The 23152-nt window shown below is 39.2% G+C and overlaps 1 protein-coding gene across 1 annotated transcript in view; it reads right to left on the bottom strand.

Annotated features, from left to right (window-relative positions):
* Window positions 1–23152, bottom strand: part of LOC108920479 (interleukin-1 receptor accessory protein-like 1) — a 238701-nt gene that overhangs the window by 123683 nt on the left and 91866 nt on the right. The window contains exon 3 of the mRNA XM_029258069.1: window positions 10620–10899. Coding sequence (XP_029113902.1) covers window positions 10620–10899 — 280 coding nt within the window. The remainder of the gene's footprint in view (window positions 1–10619; window positions 10900–23152) is intronic.

Raw genomic sequence — 23152 nt, 5'->3', positions numbered from 1 at the left:
TCATTGTGTTGGGAGAACTTCATCTTTGCAGATTTTTTTCCAAGGGCTGTAAATCTGTACATGTACCATCTCATTCTTGTCTTTTCCAGAATATCACCCAGCAATTATCACGAAATCACATAGTTTTAGTTAGTTATCTGATTGGCTAAATGATTTGCATATCGTAATTCTAACTTTAATATGCAACAATTTGAAATGCACATATAGATTTAGTAACCGAGTTACACTTGCCCATTGTATGGTCATGTCATCCACCACTGATAATACTACACATATGTACATACACACATTTTTCATCATACTGCATGATGTAAAACAGAAACAGTACAAGAAATATCGCACAAGAGGTATTATAAAGATATTATTTTGATTCTTTAAATTTGGAATTGACTTGCAGTGCAGAAAAATATGTAAGAGAACATGTGCAAATGTGTAGATTTGCTTGTTTATTCAAATTAATTTATGAGAAATAATAAATTCACTTGTGCCCTCATATTATCAGCATATTTCCTTCTGAAGGTTGTGTAACATTAGGAAACTGTGCTTTAGATAATTTGCTATAATTTGTTTCTTTTGTACTGTGTTATTCTTGCATGTGAAAAGCCATGGCACAGTTAGCCCTGCACTCATTCGGTTACAGGCAGGAAGAAAGTAATGGGTGTCTTTTGTTGAGATGGAACTGCAATATTAATGACACTGTGAAGATATGTCTTTCTCAACTGGACAGAAACTCTTGCATGATATTATGACATGTCATACGTCTAACCCAGTAAGATTTCAGAAGAAAAAGTTGACAGTTTCGATGTGAAGCCTGAGGGATGATGGAGAGTATCCACTCATTACAGGAAATGTGCTGCTGCAAACACAACTATTTTCCAGGCACTGCAGAATATGAAGAAGGCTAAAAATATATATGTACAGAAGAGTTGTTCACAATGTGGACTGCTGTGATGCTTCCAATCCCTTCAAGGTCAAACAGTAAAATCCTCTTACTGGTTAAGTACTAAATGCATCTCGTTCTCATCCGCATTTTGCACATATATGCAATTAGAGAGTAGACAGCGTATCTCCAACTTTCTAACTCCTTAGAGAACGCAAATTCTTCAACATTTGCACATAAAAGTAGAGCAAATTTCATGCACTTTAGCATCTGTTTATGAAATATTGCTTAACAAAAACTACCATAATTGGTGGGGGGTGGGAATGTGGGAATTCTAACACAAAACTCAGTCTTGGAAGAAGAAACATTAGAAACAAAGCTATATGACTGACACCTGCAGTCCACAAAAAAAAAAAAAAACTACTAGGAAGGTGTTTAGGAATCGGTGATATTCTGGTAAAGTTTTATGGAGCTACTTGTTGTGTGATGAATGTCGGAGCACATGGGGAAGGAAACAAACTAACTGTACTTAAGAATCACACATCTGCAGCTATGTCTCTTTCTCCTAAAGTAATGCACAAATTGTATTTTCTATGAGGTGTATGTCGCTTTGGAGAAAAGCACCTGCCAAATGAAGAAATGTAAATGCATGACAGTAAGCAAGTGCTGAAGCTGCTCTGAGATTTTGATGCAAAAATAGCAAAATATATATATAATTTTTGGAGGAAGAATTTAAAAATGAAGGTTAAATAAAGAAAGCTGTGCTTCCAATTAATTTAGTATCCTCAAAAGTAAGCAATATACAGGAAAATGTGTGTAAAAGTAGAGTGCAAAAGTACAAAAGACTGTTCTGCTAAATACAGCATTTAAGAACTCTGGGAAGAAAATTGATTTAACTCAAACAGTGGTTTAAAATCTGACAAAAGACTGGTGTCAGTTTTGCTCTCTTATCACAGCTTCTTTGATATTTTAGAATTCATAAAGAAAGCACACTAAACAGGACATGACAAAGCAACAAACATCATATCTGTCAGTCATTGCATGGCATTGCATATAGTTTTCAAAATCAACCCTGCAATTCAATGTGGATTATTTGCTCTAAGTTTAAGCAAGTATCTTTGCTATGTTAAGCCTTTAAAGTGAATTTATTAAATCTTTCTAAATTACTTCCCACAGAGCTGAACATCTTAAAATTTCTCCCTTGGGTTAACAGATGGATTAGAATATCATGACATTTTTCTAGAAAAAGTTTAAAATGGAAACCAACTGCAAAAAAAAAAAAAAAAAACAAAGTAATACAATATTGTCTGTGCATGTCATAACAGAAAGAAAAAATAAAATAGTACCATTAAGAAAATGCAAAATAGATCACCTTAAGCTAGTGAGGGCATGAAATAAAGTATGGACTATGATGCTACCTGAAAGGCTTTTTAAATGAATGTCCTATTGATTAATAAACCATACCAGAGAGCAGTAGAGTGTAAGATATGTATACAAAATTGTATAATCAAATAACCTCACAGATGTGTTTTCATTCTGGGCTCTTACAGGGCCAGGAATATCACCCGTATGAGCAACTGGCATGTAATCCATCTCCTTACTGCATTCCTTTGTTTGTCCAACAATTAGCCACATGTACGTGTTATTCAATATTATTCAGGGTTTTTACTGCCAGGGTGTGCTATTCCTCTATTAGAAAAATGTTGGGGAAAAAAACAAGTACAGCTAACTAAAATCTGTCAAGTGCAGTCGCTCTTCGAAACGGATGGTCAACCAAAACAATGGGGTAGCTTAAGAAGAAGCTCAACTTTATGCTCATAGTAACTACTGAAATCTTGTCAAAACTGGGTTCCCAGCAAAGTTATACATACAAATGTGTATGTAATCCTACGGTGTCAATCTATAACCCAAAACACTGCAAGACCTCTGGTGAAATAAAAAGAACTCTGGTGGATGTACAATCATGTTTAAATTGTGTAAGGCAGGTCAATGGAGATGCTTATCGGGGTGAAATACTGACACAAGGACAGGCGTTATGTCTTTTAATGATACGTGGAAGACATTCAGCACCTACTACAAAAACAAATCCCTGTTAAAATAATTGGAAAATGCAAAGTATAATGTTTAAGTTTCAGCTTGATGATGAGAATGTAAATGTCTTCATTCAATACCATCAAGTCTTCCACTAAAAAAAAAAAAAAAAAAAAAAAAAAAAAAATTACGTTTAACCTCTTTGTTAGTTTGAGGAGGAACTTAGGTTTATTATGCCAGCTTAGAGACAAAGGTTCCTCAGGAGTCTCACTTACTTGTTAAATAATGTCCTATTTTGACTGACATCAGCAGAAAAGTGGTGAGATCATGAGGTGTTTTTTTTCTCGTTGTATATGGTGATGTGAGAGAGACAGCACCAATTTACAATTTCGTACTGACATTTCTTGCTGGAGATAAACCCCACAACACAGAAAGAGAGAAGGTCAGTGTTTTGCTATCAGATGCTGTTGTCTTGTCTGAAGGTTCCCTCTGAGCAACCCCAGCTCGGGTAGGCAATGTGTTGGACGGGTGCGTTGGGGATTAGAAGCAGAACAAGGGCTCTGTCAGATTTAGGGTGGGTCAGAGAGGAAGTCGTCAGCAGGAAAGCAATTTTGATTCTGCTGTCTGAGAGCTGACTGCTGGGATGCCAATGAAAAGTAGCTTAATTTTTACAAAAAAAAGTGTACAACTCTGTGTGGACACTTCTGTTTACTTACTTAAACCTTCTTGGCCATATAACACAATTAGCTGGTTAACTCATCAAGGCCAGCTGCACTATGTATTGTATAGCATATAACTCCTAAATGATTTGATTCACTGATATGTTGATGGCCTGCCTGACCACCACATACCAGATGGTGATATAAGTTAAGGGTTACAACACCTGCTGTGGCAAGAAATCTTAAAATGGCACATACTGAGATGAGATGACTGCCAGCGCTCAGCATCTTCACCTCAGGTCATTGTCCAAGGAAAATGGTGCTGTCCATGTCAGGTGTGGGTTTGATTATTGATGCTCTTTCTGGTAAACTCAGGAGATCTCAATACCCTTTCATTCTACTGCACAAAACGTATTGCCTCAAGACTGAAGCTGTCCTCTTCAGATCTGCTTTCTTACCTCATGATGAGGTTAACTGTACGTGAGAAAACAATGATAGACTTGCACAGTCTGGTCTGTGCCCGTGTGCTCACCGACTGAGAGCAAGCAAAAATATCCCACTGCGAGTGACATAAGAAGTTACCAAGGCAGAAGCAACATTTTCCGTACGTGCTGTACACGCAAATATACAGTATCAATCAAGGTGATGTAAATCCTGCAAAATGTATTGGCATTTACTTTGAAAGTAGACCTTAAACTTATCACCATGTCAATAGCTTGACACGTGGAGGTAAACAGTAGATACAACACATTTAATTGTGACGATAAGGTCAGTACATTTACAGGGACTTTGACATTTTCTCAGTGTGTAGGGAGGGGTGAGCTCTAATGCAGCCCACTTGTAGTGAAGTACAGCACGATTGAGTTAATAATTATTAAAATTTGACCTTTACACTGCTTTCTCTGTCCATCTGTGGTTAGGAAGATAGCATTGAAGGATTGCTAAGGAATACAACCCCCCCTGGTCCATTCAGATCCATATTTTAGGGGCCAGTAGGAGGTCTGGCTTCACTGAATCAGTTGAACACTGGTCAGAAGCAATGGTTGGGGTGTCCCGACTTTTCACAGGTACTCATACGTACTCATGTGGATGGGTGTTGAGTGAGAGCTGCTGCACAGAGCTGCTCAGATAGGGTGGGCTCTGACAGCACCACCAGCAACTGTGGGATATATGCTCAATATTAAAATGTCACTGAATAATTCAGCAGCTATGATGAAAATCAAACTGCGCATATTCAATAAACAGTAATTATTTCCATGATGCCATAGTCAAATGTTGACATTTGCATTACAGCTGACATTACAGCTTGTGTAAGAATGTTGACAGAAAAGGGCTCTGTTAATCTCGAGTTGACACTGCACATTTTGGTGATAATTTTTATAACCACACAAAAACTTCCAGAAAGTATTTGTATTTCAGAAATAAAGGAACACATATATTACTTGTACTAAGTGTGCTGTTCATTGCTAAAAGATAGCAGACATGCTCAGTAAGCAAAACAAGGAGAAAACGATGCAATAGTAAACTCTCATAGTTCAGTTTCTGTGCACATGTGGTTCGGTGTGCGCATCTCAAAAGCCCAGAAAATGAACAATTCATATATTTCAGGCATATTAAAAATGTTATTTCTGTGAAAATTAATTTAGCTGGTGCCTTTCTCAAAAGCAACTTTCAATGTTAGGTTTGAATACTAGGTTTCATGCAATTATTTACCCATTTATAAAGCTATCTTTTTCCCCCACCAGAGCAAGTTAAGGTAAAAGTATCTTACTTATGGATACAGCAACAGGAACAGCCATTTGAATACATGTCCTTCAATGATGAAGTGATGACTGTAATATTATACTACAGTCCACACATGCTTGTCACAAACACAGATACCTGCTCACACTTACTCCCCATATTAGTGGCTTACAGTGATTTAGCTTTGGACTCAGCGGTTTAATACATAACACTACTTCTGCCCCCAGCAGCCATTCTTGCACATGCAACAAGCAGCTCCTCGTCATAGCCACAGTCACCCACCCATGGCCCACGCTGCGGTGTGTCTGAGTTTTACTCACAGTGAAACTGACCTTCTTGGACCTTCTGCTTCCCACAGACAGACAGCCTCTGCTCACGGCAACACCCACACATGCTGCGCTGGCAGGGCCGCAGACTAGTCCATTGCGCATCTCTGACATAGTTGGTGAAGTCAAACATTATGTAACTTCCCTCCACTCTGTATGTTAATGGTAACACCCTCCTACATTATATTTTAGATTCTCTTCCTGGTTGATATATAAAGATATGGGGCAGAGTAAGGTTAATAATCATACTCTAACAATACCTCATTGGTTAAAATTCTAAGCATCTGACGATTTGCAATAAAACTCCTGTTTTTATCTAATGTCTTTTCTTGAAATAAAATGTTACATCGTGTCCAGTATCTGAACATTTCACTGTAAAGCACTTGAAGAACACCATCCGCATACACTGCTGGACTCGGGCCTGTGTGACTGAATCACCTCCATCTCGCAGTTCTATAAATAAATAGCAGAGAGCGAAGTTTGCTTCTGATGTACAAAGCCATTTTTTTTTGCGTGCAAGGTCCAGAATTTGAGCAGAAAATGGGAGCTGCAAGGTGTGATGAAAGTCTGACAAAATGTCAAAAGAAAGGCGCAGAAGAGGGTGCAACACGACCGGCAGGACACCAGCATGCCTCTCCAGTGCTGAGTGCTTCAGTTGCCCTATGGGTATAGATAAAGCCGGGGCAGCACTCCAGCGCAGAGAGACACTGGGCAGAACTGAAAAGCTTGGTCACTGCAGAAAAAGCAGATCCCCCTGGGCACACAGTGTTGCCACTGGATGGGGAATAAACAAACATGCAGAGATGGCATTGTCAGAATTGTGGAGCACTGATCTTATTTCAGCAATGGAGATTGCTCATCTCAGTTAGGGGCCTCTCCAGCAGAACCAGCCACCCCCCACCCTGGCTGCTCTCCTCGCTGACTGGAGCACGGCCTGGGATTAAGACTGATTTCACACACAGATTGCAGATGCATTAAGCTGCTGTCTACAGCGCTCTCCGAAGGACGCGGCTGACCAGTTGCGTTTCTATTCATGCTGGTGAGCGCTGACATTTCGGAGCGCGGCGGAGCAGACCTGGGGGGAAGGAGGGGTGAGATAGCCCACACTGGGTGCCCCGTATTTCACACTCGCTGAGCACTGGTTGGGGGTCGAAGGAGGGGGGCAGAGGAAACAGAGAGCCAGGGTGATGGATGCAGAGGAACAGGTAGGACAAAGGCAAATGGGGCAGGAATAAGCAGTCAACAAGAACAGACAGAATAAGATAGGAGCATGCACACACAGGAACACACATGCACACACACTCACACAGTAAAACCTTGGTACTGCGCATGAGAATGTAAGCATGTTTACCCAGAGTACCCTAATAGCAACACTGAGCTTTTTTAACCTTTATATAGCAATAAGCTGAAAAACAGGCAGTCTGGCTGAGCACAAGACAAATGTAAACGTAACACTCAGCTGAAATGAAACATCTTAAATTCAGAAATGGCATCCTTTAACTTCCCCACAACTGAAACCAAGTAACAGCAGCTTATGGACTAGGGGGATGGTACGGTAGCATCATAGAGGAGAAATTATTCATTCTATACCCTGCAGTAGATTCTAATCCTCCTGCCTCTAAAAAGAGACACTGCCCTCTTATCTCCTCATTGTGCAGACAGCATAATCCAAATTCAATATGTTAACACAGGCAAGCAGCTTGCGCATTTAACACGAAAGCCCAAAACAAAAGAAGCGATCTTCTCCCATGCTGCTCTGGAGTGAGAGGGCAGCATGGGCATCTCTGCGCTGCCTGCCTTAACTGGGGGGTGGCTTTTGAGGAACGTTTCTGATAAGAGAACATGCTGAATTTCCGGATCCGTCCACACTGCAGTGATGGTATTTCTGGGTCTTGTGAATACAAAATTATTTTAAATCTTGCTTACCATCTCTGACAGTAATTGTTATTCATAGCAGTGCACCGTAAGGCAAACTGCCGTTTGACAATCGTCAATAAGCAGTCTATTTGTACCTATAGCAGTTGGACCTTAATGGACAACAAAAATATTGGCTATTTTATCTGCAAGTGACTTTAAACTGCTTTGCTCAACTCAAAATACGTAATACTGCTGAATTCACAGTCACCTTGTTGATCTGCGCACAGGAAATGGGTGTGCTGGGGTGCGTTCAGTCTTAGTAGTGAAATGTCGAATGATTTCTTGTCCACTTGCAAAGACTGGATTATTTATAGTGCTCTGAGTCATTTCTTCCATCCCCCACTTGTCTTGTAATGGATGTTCGGAAGCAAAGACAGCAGGTAATCTTGTCACCCCCAATTTGATGAGTGGTATTCCCCTGAAGACTTTTTTGACAAAGAGTAATTTTAGTTTTAAAGCTGCTTTAGATACTATGAATAATTTAAAAAAGTACATTCTCAAAAAAAAGAGTATACAAACAAACACACAAACAAACAAACAAACAAATCTTTCCTTTCTGTGTAAGGCCTTTTCATTTAGCAAAGGTTTTTTGTTCTCTTTAAAGTCTGCATTTGATTAAAAAAGCAGACTAATGAGTCATTTATGATAAAGCACACTTTACCTAAAAGGTTAATAAGTTATTAGCATATAATTATGCATAACACCTTTTTAAACAAACTGCATCGAAGAGGTTCCTTCCTCCTGTTCATTTTAAAGCTGCTCAGTGAGGCATCATTAATGGAGTGCGACAACCATGTGAAAGTTCTTTGGGAGCAGTACAGACACAATGCTCTTTAAAGCAATAGAAGAGATTTGGAAAATAAAATATACCTATATAATGCACAAAGTTTCCTTTCTTTCCACAGAAGAGGGCTCAACCTTTAACTCTGGTTTCATTGTGGAGCTGTCAAAAACATACATAAATCTGAAAGTGCCCCACAAAGGCAACTTTGGGAACTTTAAAAGGTCAAGTTTAGTTGAACAGTATTTTTCTGGAATTAAATAAGGAAGTTCAGTAAAAATAATATTACTCAAGATGTAATACTGTGAATGCCAGAAAAGTCCTCCCTGGTAATCAAGTAAAAAAATACAATACTTACAGTTTATTTCTAAATCCATGAAACCATTAGTGTCAATCAATTTTAAAAGTAAAATTTACATCAAATATATTGATAGATTTGATTAAAAGGGTCATGCCAATCACATACAAATAGTGAAAGTTTGGAAAACCTTAATGATTCTACGTCAGCTGCTCACTTCATCAGTTGTTGTTTTGGTCCTTGTATTCCGTGCAATGGTAGCCTTGGATGTTCTTATCAAATGTTGTGCTTTTTGTATTCTTAAATAGATATCTATTTCATAAGGATTTACACTATATTTCCTTTATTCCAAGGGGGTCAATAAATCTTTCAGTTTACGTACCGTATGTCCACGCTGGCAAGACAAGGTCAGACCTTCAGTGTTTTTGGTAAATAACCAGTACAGAAAGGAGTGACACCTTATGAAACTGCTCTATACTGGATAAAACTTGACTAGACGACTGACCCAAGGCCCATTCTTTGTAAATGGCTTCTTCACACTGGGGCTTGAGTGTGGAGCCAAGATTTTTGTTGTGCAGAGGAAACGGAATCACTTCTCTTTATTGCGCTTGAGTAAATGTTGTTCATAATTAGGCAAAACAGTTGTGACCGGGAGAAAAGCAACACACTCATCCAAATCAAATCTCTTCACTCTACTTTAGGCCTGATTACACAATAATGCAGTGCTGAGTGATTGTATTCCTGAGGCAAAAGAGCCATTTCAGTGAATAGAGTTTCTGGGTTTCCAGCCATTATATTCATTATGTGATTTTTGCAGTCTCAGGTCTAGAAGAGTAGGAAGCAGTTGTGAATGGAAAACTGTTTCCTACCAGCTGGGTTCCAGCAGTGCAGACGATTCAAGGAAAAAATTGGAAGATGATTTAGAGAGGTCATGGCCCAGCTTATATACTTGAGAAGGACATGAATTATTGCATCTTCTACCAAAAAAGAAAAAAAAAAAAAAAAACTGACAACCATGGGTAAATCCTGCATTCCTTTATACAAAGATTGGTCCTGAAAATAACTTCTTATAAAAGCCCAGTTCATGAGAATTTACAGTAGGAATAATGAAGAGATATCAGAAAGTAATTCCGCCTCAGTAATTGTAGAATATTAGCTGTGTGGCGAATGAAGTTGTTTTGTCCCCTTTGCTGGGTTTGAAAAGTAGAATCAGAATGTAATGTATAATCCTGTGACACCAACAATGTGATTGAACTCAAGTTATCAACAGACAGAAGCTGGCTTGCATGCCCACCACTGCAAAAGTTACTCTGAATCCACAGAAAATGCAAAGCAATACAGTCCTTATCTCTCCATGCACTCATACAAGTGTATATGACCTTTTTCATTGTGACATCTTTTCTCAATGTATGGCAGGATGGTAGGAGCCTGAGTAGAGTCTGAATCAATTCACATTTTGCCTGAATGACGGAGATATGGACACAGTAATGACCTTCCCCTTTTTTGCCATAGGTATATATGTATGTGTGCATCTGTGTGTACTATAAGGTAATGTTTGCAATAAAAAGTGAAACTTGACAATCATTAGTGTGCCAATACCTCTTAATAAACTATTATTATTCCTGGGAGGCAAATTAAATATTTTCACATTGTAACAGTGATACATGAACACTGTGTAGATGTTTCATAGGACATTCTCATGGCTGGAGATTTGAGGATTAAATACATAGCAGCAGGACAGTGCTTTAACCTGTGTAATTTATGGACACAGATTGCAGGAAACTTACCTGGTTCCATTGTAAGTGTACCTTGAAAATAAAGCTGAAAGCAAGGGTCTAACTGGATCTTCGGAGACCACTGCATGAATGTTGTTAACATTACTACTGGCACGGGCATTAGAATGTAAATATATTTATATACCTAAAAAATATTTAAATATGCATGTCACTGGACAAGAAACATTTACAATATCTAATCATCTTACCTTAACACACAGGAATAGAGTCCCACGTCTTGCAGTTCTGCTGGTCGAAACCATATGGCATCCTCCTCTTTGCTCATCCGCACTCCGTCAAAAGAGATGGGCTCTTCAAAGTCCCCATGGCCCGTACTTTTGTACCACATAAGGCTGAGTCCTGCACTCTGGGCGTGGCTATAGTTTGCACGGATGTATCCATAAAATAAAGCACACTTAATCCGAACTGGTTCCCCCAGAAGCACTTTGTATTTCAGGTAGTCCACTGACCAATCTGTACAGCCGTCCACTGAAAACAACAGAGGCAGACAGAACAAAGGGATATTAAGAATGTTGACATTGCCATAATGACTTAATGAAACCATGAAGATTTGGGCCACATCATTACTATTATGTCTTGAGGACACAGCATGTGTACTCTATTATCTTCAAAGTTATCATTTGGAGTTCTGTTGCCATAGAAACTATGCTACTTGCATTTAAAGGGTACTTGCTAATTAGATTTCACACATTTTATGTCAGATGTAAGAGCTGCAAATGATGAAATACTTGCTTTTTGCTGGCCTATTCATCCAATGAAGGCCACTATGAAGAAAAGTTAACAAGGCCATAACTCACTATAGCCTACGGAATCAATATTAAATATTTCAGATACTGTAATATGAAGTGATATACTGGCAAGAAAAATGGATTCAGTTCATTTGTTTGTACTTCATTTATTTCATGATAAGTGAGAGGTACTTATTGCCTTAACAGTGTATTGTAGAGTCTCAAACACATTCTAAAAAAAAGGAAAAGAAAACTGAGGAAAGTAAAATTAAGCTATGCCAGAATCGTGGACATTCATATTGCATCCAGTCCTTAGAATAAAATATTCAGCTTTCAATGAGCAAAAGAAACAGTGAATAACATAATGAATGAGTAAACAGAAAAATAAATAAATAAAACATTCATTCTATGGGTTTACAGCACTTCACTGTCAAATTCAACAAGTAGGACTAAGCTGCGCTTTGCTGGACACAATAAAGCTGCCCTGTAACATATTAACAATAGAGACATATTCATTTCTGGAATAATTAATATTTCCATAATTTCCTTCTCATGCAACAGAACTATTAACTATTTATAATTCTTTATTATCAGACAGAGACTTCCTGAGAGGCTATAAGGAAAATGGTCAACTGTGCGTCTTGCCAAGCTTCTCTGTGTTGTGGCACCAATTGTGAGCCACAGTATGAGACAGGACTGCGTGGCTCAGTCCTGCAGAGAGACTCTGGGGTTCTGGAAGACCTCGTTACCAGGTAAAGCCATGGTTCATTGAGAAGATATCAGCATTAAAAAGTGTCCTTGGACAGATAAGGATACAATCCAAAGAGATGTTTCTTTGGTCCATCAACCAGCACTATTTCAACACAGGCTTGGAGAGAATCCTGCACACATAATAATATGCACACAGCACACACACACACACACACACACACACACACATACACATGTGCGCGTGCACACACACACATACGTACACACTCACACACAATATGTAAATCTTTGCAGACTGATATGCTGGAGTAATTTCATCAAAACACCATTGCATCAGTCCATCCATAAACAGTCCTTACGCAAAAGGGCTCCACTTCAGTAAATGTTTATTTATGGGTTTATCCATCCTACCGCATTTTTTTTCTATGAAATGCTAACACAAGTCAAAAAAAACAACCAGCTATTTGTCTTTCAGCATTACCATATTATGCATTCTCCTTCACGTTCATGTGATTCCACAGTAATGGAAGAGTGTACAGGGTGTATTAGCACAGGTCTCTCCCTGAGGTGCCCCATCCATTCCACAAATGACACTGTTCAGCTGGAGAACGAATAAGGGCACTGGGTTTGGCCGTCTCGTTTACATATCCATTAATACATCAGATGCAGTCAATCTTATTCCCATTACTTCAGAAATGGAAAAATCACTGAATTATTCAACACAGTATTTGTACTGATGTTCCTAAGTATGCGGTGGACCGATATGTTCATCTTCACACAGCCTGCCACTCCACACCAGTAGCCCAACCATGTCTGCACCCTTCTGGTCAGCGGAAATTCACAATGTCCTTAATTCCTTACTTCCACAGCTCACCTACAGTGTTTCAAAGCAGGATATGAAGGAGAAATGAAAAGTGACTGCTAGACTGCCTGTGGCATCAGTGAGCAGTGGTGGCCACCTCAACTGGCTCTTAAGGAGAAAAGGGAATTTCAGTGCAAAAACAGACACCCTCAGGCCAGGCAGGTGCATCTCAGAAAAGTTTTCAACATCTAAGCCAATTTTCTGCATCACAAGTTTGTGCTTGATACCGATGCTCTAATAATATAAAAGATCAGCTGCAGAATCACACAATCACAAGGCTCTTCTGATCTCAGCACAGTTATGTCCTGACTGTTTAAAACATGCTGTATGATTTTTTCTTTTTCTTTTTTTTTGTATGTGTAGCCTGTGCATGTTGTCACCCCTAGTTCTTGGGATGATGACAGTTCAACCATATTTTTCTTTCCCCCGACAGAGCATTTCTTTTTTAGCTGCCACCATCAGACACATAACAAGAGAAGCCAGCTGATGACTATGCAAGTGTGTCAGTGCCACGATGCAAAGTGCGCTCCACTAGGACAGCGAATGAGGAAGTATAGAAGAAATGACCATTAAATGTGAGAGGTTTTCCAACACTTGGATTTTAAAAGCTGTGTAGTGTCCACTCAGCATTAGCAATTTCAGCTTTTTAATGGTGGATTTTCAGCCATAGGCCTGGGGAAAGTAATGAGAAACTCTGGGAATGTTTGAGCACTCCAGAGCACTGCCAAGCCCCAAACAATAATTCAGAAACAAGATCATCTGCACAACCGGCTTCCTCATGTTGGTCTGAAATCCCCAACAGGTTCCCAGTAATGCACATGTGTGCAGGAGCTCTGTTAGAAATGAAGATTAAGTGCTGTGGGTTAAAATATATGCAACATGGCTTAAGAGCTGCTTCATTCTGCGGCAGGAACGGGAAAAGACTATCCTGCTTTGGGAAAAGGGTTTTGTAATAAGATTACAAAAATGGATCTGTTCTTTTTCCACTAGTTTTTTCATATATGACAGATAGGTTAAGCACACAATATATGATGGTACAAGAGCAGAGATAAAAGCCAACAGTAAAGAGCACAAACACCATTCCACAGCCAGTCTCCATCTCACATTCTTCCCATCCCAGCCCTTAATGCTTGGCAGTTCACAAGTCATTGTGTTTGTACTTAGCTGACACCTTTGTCCAAGGCAGCGTTCAATGCTAGATACACTAAACAAAGCTACATACACTTAACCTCCCATCCACACAACAGAGTAATGTGATATACATTCATTCTACCTTTTCACCTGAAAACACATCTCTGAACTGTGGGAGGAAACTAGAGCATCCAGAGAAAACGCATGTGGACATGTGAGGACGTGTAAACTCCACATAGACTAAGTTGGAATAAAACCCATGTCCAAACCAACAGGTGAGGAGTTGTCTGGCACTAGTGCAACCCAATGTGTCACTATGCCAACAACGACAATGAGACTTTGTCATGTTCACAAAAGAGCTATAATTAATTTCTAAGACCTCTAATTCCTTGTAACAGAATATAAAAAGGCATTGGTTATGAGCAAGCCAAAACCATTCTGGACTGCCTTTCTGCTCAGATGAAGTTGAATTTTCCGTCCAGGTATATTTATATTCTGGATAGCCAGATGGTTCTGGGTGATGGACTGCATTTTCCATCTCAGTGCATATTTAGAAAATCCAGTTTGTATTTCTGGAGGAATACAATTCCACTGTACTTTTTACAATGGCAGCTATAGGAGAAAGAGAAGTCTCCTTAAACTTTTGCACTTCAACACTAGATTTATGAATTCCTTGTGTAGACTTAAAGACAACTGTTATTTATTTTCCATTTCTCTGAAAAACTAGGCTGGAAAACAAGTGAGTGACAAATCAGAGGCTTGTTACTAGTGTTTCTAGCACCGAGTAGTACGAGACATTTCTGAACATAGGGACATGTATTGATGTAGATCTTTGCCCATTGCCATGGTGACAAAAGGTTAAATATGCTAATCAAGCATCAACTAATTAAACCCCATTTTGTGTACAGTAATAACTAGACTGCTGCGTGGTGGTCTGTAACTGAATTTGTCACTCATGGGAATCTCTCTGTGTAATTATACCCAGTAATTATCTGCACAGAAAGCTCTTCCATGGGAGATCCTGCTACTACATCCCCAACTTGTATACACATGTGGTCATATGCTACAACAGCTGACATTCTATTAAATCAACACTGAGTGACATTGAGGGGGGGGGAAAAAAAAAAAAACTAATCATAAAAACCCAAATACTAATCCTTGAAAACAAAATATCTTCACGGAGACAAGCTGCTTATACACTGACATGGGACTGATGGAATTGGCCACTCCTGAAACATCTTCAGAATGGAAAGCGATTATGTTACCTGGAAATGAAGATAGCACAACTGCTTAAGCACCCAGTTCTCCTAAATGCCAAAGTTCTGCTCCAGTACAATTACTCATAAAATCAACAATATCGAAAATCATTTAGCAACAAAACACGGAACAGTTTAAAGAGATTGAGTATGATGGCGAGTTGTTTATTTCAAGAAGAATTTCTTTATCCTCCATCTTTTATTCAATTTCAGGACTAAATTTAATCCAGTGAAGAATTGGATTAAAGCAGTAGTTCTGGAACATTCTTATCTTGTGCTCTTGTTAGAACTGAGTTATCCCTAAAAGGATTGCGCTCATGTAACATGTCAGACCTTCCTTTTTCCTTCTCCTCTGTACTCCCAAACACCTTTTTATTCACAAGACTCACATCCACGTGACCACACACATTTTCTTCTGTAAGAGTACATGCTTTAATTACATTAAAAGATTAGTCTCAGATCCCATCTTCATCCTCGCATCACGTGCACAATCCCAAGGCAGAATGGGTAAGAAAGTGAGGGGGAAAGAACTGCATGTCAGAGAAAGTACAGCTGACTCGGCAATGGAGAGACCAGGAGACAGTAAGAGAGACACAGTGATTTGAAGACAACAGGTGACTGTTTTCTGCGACATGCTGTGTTAGGCCAGACTCTGATAAACCAGGGACCATCTTTTTTCCCAGTAATTCCAGATAAGCTCAACCAGCTGTTGAAGTGTGTACACTGAAGTGACTCGAGCAGGCAGCATCTGGAGCCACGACTATTTTCAATGCTGGTAGATGACGTGCTTATCAACATCTCCCTCACATTTGCATAACGGCAGCAAATCTGTCTGACTTTGAGTCTATGCTTTACCAGTCCAACACAAGTACAGTGCCAACATGTGTGCCACCTGGCCAGTGGTTAACCATTTGTAATATTTTAGATTTAATATTACACACACACGCACACACACACATACACATTGTCTGAAACCGCTGTCCCGGGTGGGGTGGCAGGGAACCGGAGCCTAACCCGGCAACACAGGATGCAAGGCTGGATGGGGAGGGGACACAACCAGGATGGGATGCCAGTCCGTTGCAATGCACCCCAAGCAGGACTCAAACCCCAGACCCGCCAGAGAGGGGGACCTAGCCAAACCGGCTGTGCTATCATGCCGCCCCCATGTAATATTTAATGTACATAAAAATTTAATAAGTATAAAAAATTTCTATATAATATATATATAAAATTATACATAAAACTACATTATTAAGTAGATTTAAATCACACCACGATTGTATGGAACATGATGAATACCATATTGTGGAATGTAAAATATGTTTAATACAGTGTTATTTTGCAATGAAAAACATAGCAGAAAACAAGCTCTGCAGTGTTTAAACAAAATGCTTATAGGGCATGAATGAACGCTGTCTCTTTCGGCAGCAACCCTAATTACAGCAGCTAGTGATACCACATCACATTTATTGGCAAATCTAAATTGACAGCTCAGAATTAATTAGTTCACCTGCTTCCCCTTCCCATTTAGAGATTCTGATTCCAATTTAACCAGAGAGGGCATGCAATGAGATTTTTATAGAAAACACCATGGCAAAAATGAGCCTGACTTAGTGTGTTTTATTCTTTTTGATCTTTTTTCCGGAAATGCTGTCTTTTTTACAGTAGATCTAGTGGCAGTGAGCCACAAAAACACTGTGTTCTGAACAAGGGACAAGGTCACAGGACACAGTAACACCATGGCTGTCTCTGGCACTGTGATCTGAAGACTTTGTTTGCTTCAGTGCATCACTGCTGCAGAGAATGTAATACAAAGGCACATTATTCTGTGGTTCCCAAATTATGACTGTGACTCCAAATTCACTTGCAAATTAATTCAAGGAAAAAAAGAGCCAACAGATTTTTCATTTGTCAGACTTACTGTTGAAAATGAAAAGTATTTACCTGAAAAATTAAACATGTTTTGTGAAGTAGAGAAAAGGTTTCTCCTTTACTGATTTCCTGATTTTATACCACTAGATAAAGAACTATGAAGACATATTCTACTCTTCAAGAAGAAGCTATAAATACACTTGTATGGCAAGATACAACAAAAAGTAGACCCAAATAAATGTCTGACAAGGGGAATGACACTGCAATTGATTCCCACAGATTTGCAACCCTAGTGCCTTTAGGGGTTTACCTGGGACAAAAGTCTACATTTTCATTTCACAGTAAACATCTGAGTCGGCTTTTACTCTTGAGGTCTCTCTTCTGAGCTCCCAGCCTGGATATCGAGTATGTCCAGTGGATCATTCCTGTGGATGGTGACTTTATTAAAAGTGAAAAGTCATTTCCAGAGTTCACTGGAGCAGCCCACACTCACTCACTTTCCAGAACTATTTGGTGAGGAGACTCCTTATATTTCCGTAATGAGTGTGAACCCGAAGGGAACATGTATTCTTCATCAGGAGATATTGATAATACTGTGACGAATAACAACTATGGATGAAAATATTATCAGAAACTTTACTCAAAATACAATTAGAAGCATGGGGGTGCGATGGCGCAGTGGGTTGGACCACAGTCCTGCTCTCCAGTGGGTCTGGGGTTCGAGTCCCGCTTGGGGTGCCTTGCGATGGACTGGCGTCCCGTCCTGGGTGTATCCCCTCCCCCTCTGGCCTTACGCCCTGTGTTACTGGGTAGGCTCCGGCTCCCCGCGACCCCGTATGGGACAAGCGGTTCCGAAAATGAAAACAATTAGAAGCATTATTCTGAGTACATTTCAGGAATCAAATACTGAAAAGCACAGCACTTCTGATGTGTGAAATGAAAACATTTTAAATCAAACTAATAAAGGTGGCAGACAAGCTAATAAAGATGGGAAGAATACATGTCTGCTTTGAGGTCATCACATAAATATCTTTTTGCAGTGATTCTCAGTGCCTGGTTGGTTTGAACATGGGAGTTGTGCTGTGTCATGGTAGTGTGTCTAAAGTCTGCAGAGTGAAAGTTTAAATCGTACACCGATCAGCCACAACATTAAAACCACTGACAGGTAAAGTGAATAACATTGATTATTTCGTTATAATGGCACTTGTCAAAGGGTGGCATATATTAGACACCAAGTAAACAGTCAGTTCTCAAATTTGATGTGTTGGAACCAGGAAAAATGGGCAAGCGTAAGGATCTGAGTGACTTTGACAAGGGCCAAATTGTGATGGCTAGATGACTGGGTTAGAGCATCTCCAAAATGACACATCTTGTGGGGTGTTCCCGGTATGCAGTGGTTAATACCTATCAAACGTCGTCCAAGGAAAGACAACCGGTGAACCGGCGACAGGGTCATGGGTGCCCAAGGCTCATCGATGCACGTGGGGAGTGAAATCTACCCCATCTGGTTCAATCCCACAGAAGAGCTACTGCAGCACAAATTGCTGAAAACCTTAATGCTGGCCAAGATAGAAAGGTCTCAGAACACACAGTGCATCGCAGCTGGCTGCGTAGCCACAGACCAATCAGGAGTGCCCATGCTGACCCCTGTCCACCGCCGAAAGCGCCTACAATGGGCACGTGAGTGTCAGAACTGGACCATGGTGAAATGGAAGAAGGTGGCCTGGTCTGATGAGTTATGCTTTCTTTTAGATCGTGTGGATGGCCAGGTGCATGTGCATCGTTTACCTGGAGAAGAGATGGCATCAGAATGCACCGTGAGAAGAAGGCAAGCTGGCGGAGGCAGTGTGATGCTCTGGGCAATGTTCTGCTGTGAACCCTTGGGACCTGACATTCATATGCATGTTACTTTGACTTGTACCAGCTACCTAAATAAAGATTGTTGCAGACCACATACACGGAGGACTTCTTTACAGGTATTTTAATTTTCCCCTGGTGGAGAGGGTTTCTTGTTTTTTTTTCTCTAAGTTCATAATAATATTACACTGCGAAATGAAATAATATTTCCAATAAAATAATATTTATTGTAATATTTATAATCATTAACATAATAGAATGAATGATTAATCATTCATTATATATGGAATATCTCACAATGCACTTGACAGTACATTTGTCTTTGCTAAATATACTGGAAATATATCAGGAAAAAAGCAAAGACAGACAAACCCATGTATCAAATGTGACAAATTGGTTATGTTTCCAAGTCATAGTTGTCTTATCAAAATGCCTGCATGAGAGGTCACTAGCTAATTCAAGCCTGCCTATTCCTCATTGCAAAAATGCTTTACAGCAGAGCATCTCCCCAGAACAAGGCGACATATATCATCTTTGGCAAAGGCAACCTTTCTTTCAGCTACTTGGGGAAATTACCTTGGTAACTGAAGCTCCTTTGGTGGTTAAAAACAATGTCACACCTTGTCAAAATCATAAAGCACCCATACATGCAATTCCACTGCACACATGTTTGTTATTCCAAGCTCTCAAAAAAAAACTGAAATTATCACACAGGAAGAAGAAAGAATCTGGTTCCTGTCTCAGCAAATTGTTATTGTTCAGACAAAACAGTGCCTGCGAAACTAGAGATGACTACGGTTCCATTTGGCAAGATTGTTCCCTTTCCATGAACATTAAACTATTGCAGTAAAGATTTGATTAAAAGTTTCTGCATGTTTAACCCATTTACCTGCTCTGTGTGTGTGTGTGTGTTTGTGTGTGTGTGTGAGAGCAAATTCCATGGTAAAAACCCTTTGTATTTTCTATTTCTTCACTTACTTATCAACCAAAGACACTAGAACTGAAAACACTTAACCCTCAGATACTGAAAAGAAAGTGTCATTTCACATTATTTTCCCTTGATGCACATTGCCCTTCATGACCACCTCACTACCCACAAATTTATTTTTAATTCATTGTCTTCATTCACCCACATCCAGACTCATGATAAAAAGCGGGCCACACAAAAGATAGCATAGATAGCTGAAACACTGCCTCCTTAAATATGGTGAGGAGAGTAAAGTTCGGAACCGTGAACATCATCAGTCCTGCACAGCGTCTGCTGTGGAGCCACAAACCTTCAGTTCACATTTAATCTCAATGAACCCTTGATCACAGCTAATCCCTTGAGCTGTAAACATAAACAGATCACCACAATTAGAACTGAGACACCTTCGATTCCAAATTCACCTTCTCAAACACCAGAGACCATCACAGGCTTCAGCTGAATAGATTTTGAACCTTTTCTTGTGCTATGCAGTATTTGTCTGGTCTATACCATTTAAGTTTTAATGTTGGAATTTAAAAGTAAATTTTTGTAATTAACTGGATTATACACACTGACCAAGAGCAGTGGCAGCTTTGAGTAAAAGTGAACTGGTGACTAGGAAGCTTGGAAAGAATATGAAAGGTTATTACTGTCAGAAACAGAGGTCAAAGTACTTGTCGCACATGGATCATAATGCAGATAAGACCCTTTTAAATTAGAGTGCAATGGAGAAAATCTGGTTATTTAATGAATGGATAATCGAAGACCAAGTCAAGGAGACTGGTCCAAATCTACAAGATCCCAATGAAGCAATTTGCAATGGCACTTTATATCATTAAAACCTGACCGGAACTGTAGGCAGCGGTGTTGCAGAACTAATGACAGACAGAAAACCACTATAACTATAAACAACTACACATTTTCATTATTTAAAAAAGATTTTATGCTACAATTAATTTTCTATATGACTAATTCCAGAAAAATGCAAGACATTAAACACCTCATGCACAATGAAAGTTTACAGTTACATCAGTAAAAACAGATAGGCTAGTGTGGTCCTACCATCGTTCAATGTAAGAGTGTCAGAAGAACTAGGCCTTTGACTGAAACCAGAGTTCATATCAGCCTGACATCAAAACCAGCCAACAGATTGAACTTTAATATCCAGATGCTTCATGTGATTTACGCAGGGGATACAGCATCTATTGCCTTTATTGAATCTCACTCTCTGATAACTTCATAATTCAAGTATGGAGCTCCTCAAGCTGGATTCTACATCAGGGGGAGTACTAAGCTATATAGGTGATAATTAAAAAGTGTACATACACCATGTCAGCATATTTTGGGTTTTAATGTGAATAGAGTTTACAATAAATCCAACAAGACAAAAAAGAAGAAAAAAGAAAATTAAAATTGCCATCTTGGCAATAGCTACTAGCATTTGCATAGACATTCTTCATTTTCCGGGTTAAGGACATGTATTGGACAAAGAGCGGAAAGACATTTGACAGAATAATAAGCTGCTCACACTATAAATAGCTAGATGTGAAATGAAAAATTGACGGATTTCACTTCACAGGGATCTAAAGTACTCAGTAAAAAGAACAATTGTGATCTTCTTGGAACTAAAGAGGTATAAGACATTCTTGCTGTCCAATGTACTCCTTTCAACATAATTTCAATTCATTCCTATACAAGACAAAGCAGCAACTTTAACATAACTTGATTGCCTGCATTACAGATGGCAAAAAGTGTTTTCAGAAGCCAAAAAAATCTCTCACACACACTTCTATTAGAAAGCATTTCCAAGATAAACACATTGTATTTCAGGGGTAAGGGAAGGCTAGCTTTGTCTGCACTCTTAATGGACTTTTTCTTGGAAAATATCAAAGAAATGTTTAACACTGCACAGGAAAAGACAAAAAAAAAAAAAAAAACAGGAAAAAATTAGCATTTTAAAGCATTTCATAGACAAGAAATAAGCTACTTGAGTAGCTTGGTGACTTGCAATAATAGAGAGAGAAAAAAATACATTTCAAAAGGATAGGGAAGACACAATTTCAGACTTAATGATTTAATATTTTGTAACAAATGAGATATTCTTGGCAGCTCCAAGAGGAAATGGATCTATCCATTTTAGAACAGTTTGGGAATGCAGAATGGGTCTCATTTAGTAAGTGCAAGGAAGATGATTGTGCCAATAGGGTGTTCTCCATTCAAAGACTTTAACTTGGAGTTGTATTAGAACAAGATGTTACTGATCTGTTTTCAGCCATGAAAACTCAATACTTGAACAATGGGCACACAAGATAAATCACTGGAGATTATTCTAAATATAGTGAAAAAGGTATGTGAATAAATATTTTCATGGATCATATTTGCAAAAGTGCACTGGCACCAGTCAGGGTAACAGGGCCTCATATTCTGTTTTCCTTGGCCCAGGTCCTACAGATGCTGAACAGGAACAAACCATCTGTCATGGTTCATTAGCACATAGCTGTCAATGAAACAATGCAGCTCATGTCAAGGATTGTGCCAGTGTCATAGCTGACATCTGTCCTGGGCTGTGCTGCAGCGGTCATGACATCTGCTAGGTCGAGCTAGTGCTGCTCAAAACAAGGCATGCAGCTTTTGCAAATGGCAATGGAAATTGTACATACTGTTTATTCACCATCAATGGAAAAGAAAACAAACTCATAATCTGTTCTGAGAAGTCAGAATTTGGAGGCCATTCTCATATAAAAAATGAAGGTCAGAGACAATGTCCTTGACCAGATTTGGAACTGTAAAAATGGATCATTTTAATAACTTCAGATTGAATTCAAATTAACTTGAGTAGTTATAGAAAGAACATTTCCCTTGTTGTACAAGTACAAGAAAGGATGTCATTTACACATGGGGTTAGGGTTTAACTTTTTTCTAGTCTTGAAATAATAACATTTCTGTACATGAAGAAAAGCATGTTAGACTTTACCCTCATGGAGTTATTATCATTTAAAATGGGCTCCATCAGTGGCAGGTACCACTTTTACTTCCTTAATAATGTGGCTCATAAGTTGTAATTTCATTTTCAGATCGCTTGCATGTAAGCATCTCTCCTGATGAATTAAAATAATTAACGAGACTGAACTAGTAGATTTTTGAAAGAAAACTACTTCTACCACCCCTATTTGTCTATTTTTATGCATGTGTCTATGTGAAAAGCTGAGAAAGATTGGCAGCTGGCAAACTTGTCCTTCTGTTTTCTGATTTCCTTTAGGCTTTGTGTAAAATGTGTTCGACAAAATGTCAAATGAAATACTAAATAAACATAACTGATTCACCGAGACAGAGAAGA

Source organism: Scleropages formosus, chromosome 14 (genome assembly GCF_900964775.1).
Source record: "Scleropages formosus chromosome 14, fSclFor1.1, whole genome shotgun sequence".
Taxonomy (NCBI): Eukaryota; Metazoa; Chordata; class Actinopteri; order Osteoglossiformes; family Osteoglossidae; genus Scleropages; species Scleropages formosus.
This window is presented reverse-complemented; position numbering and strand designations above follow the sequence as displayed.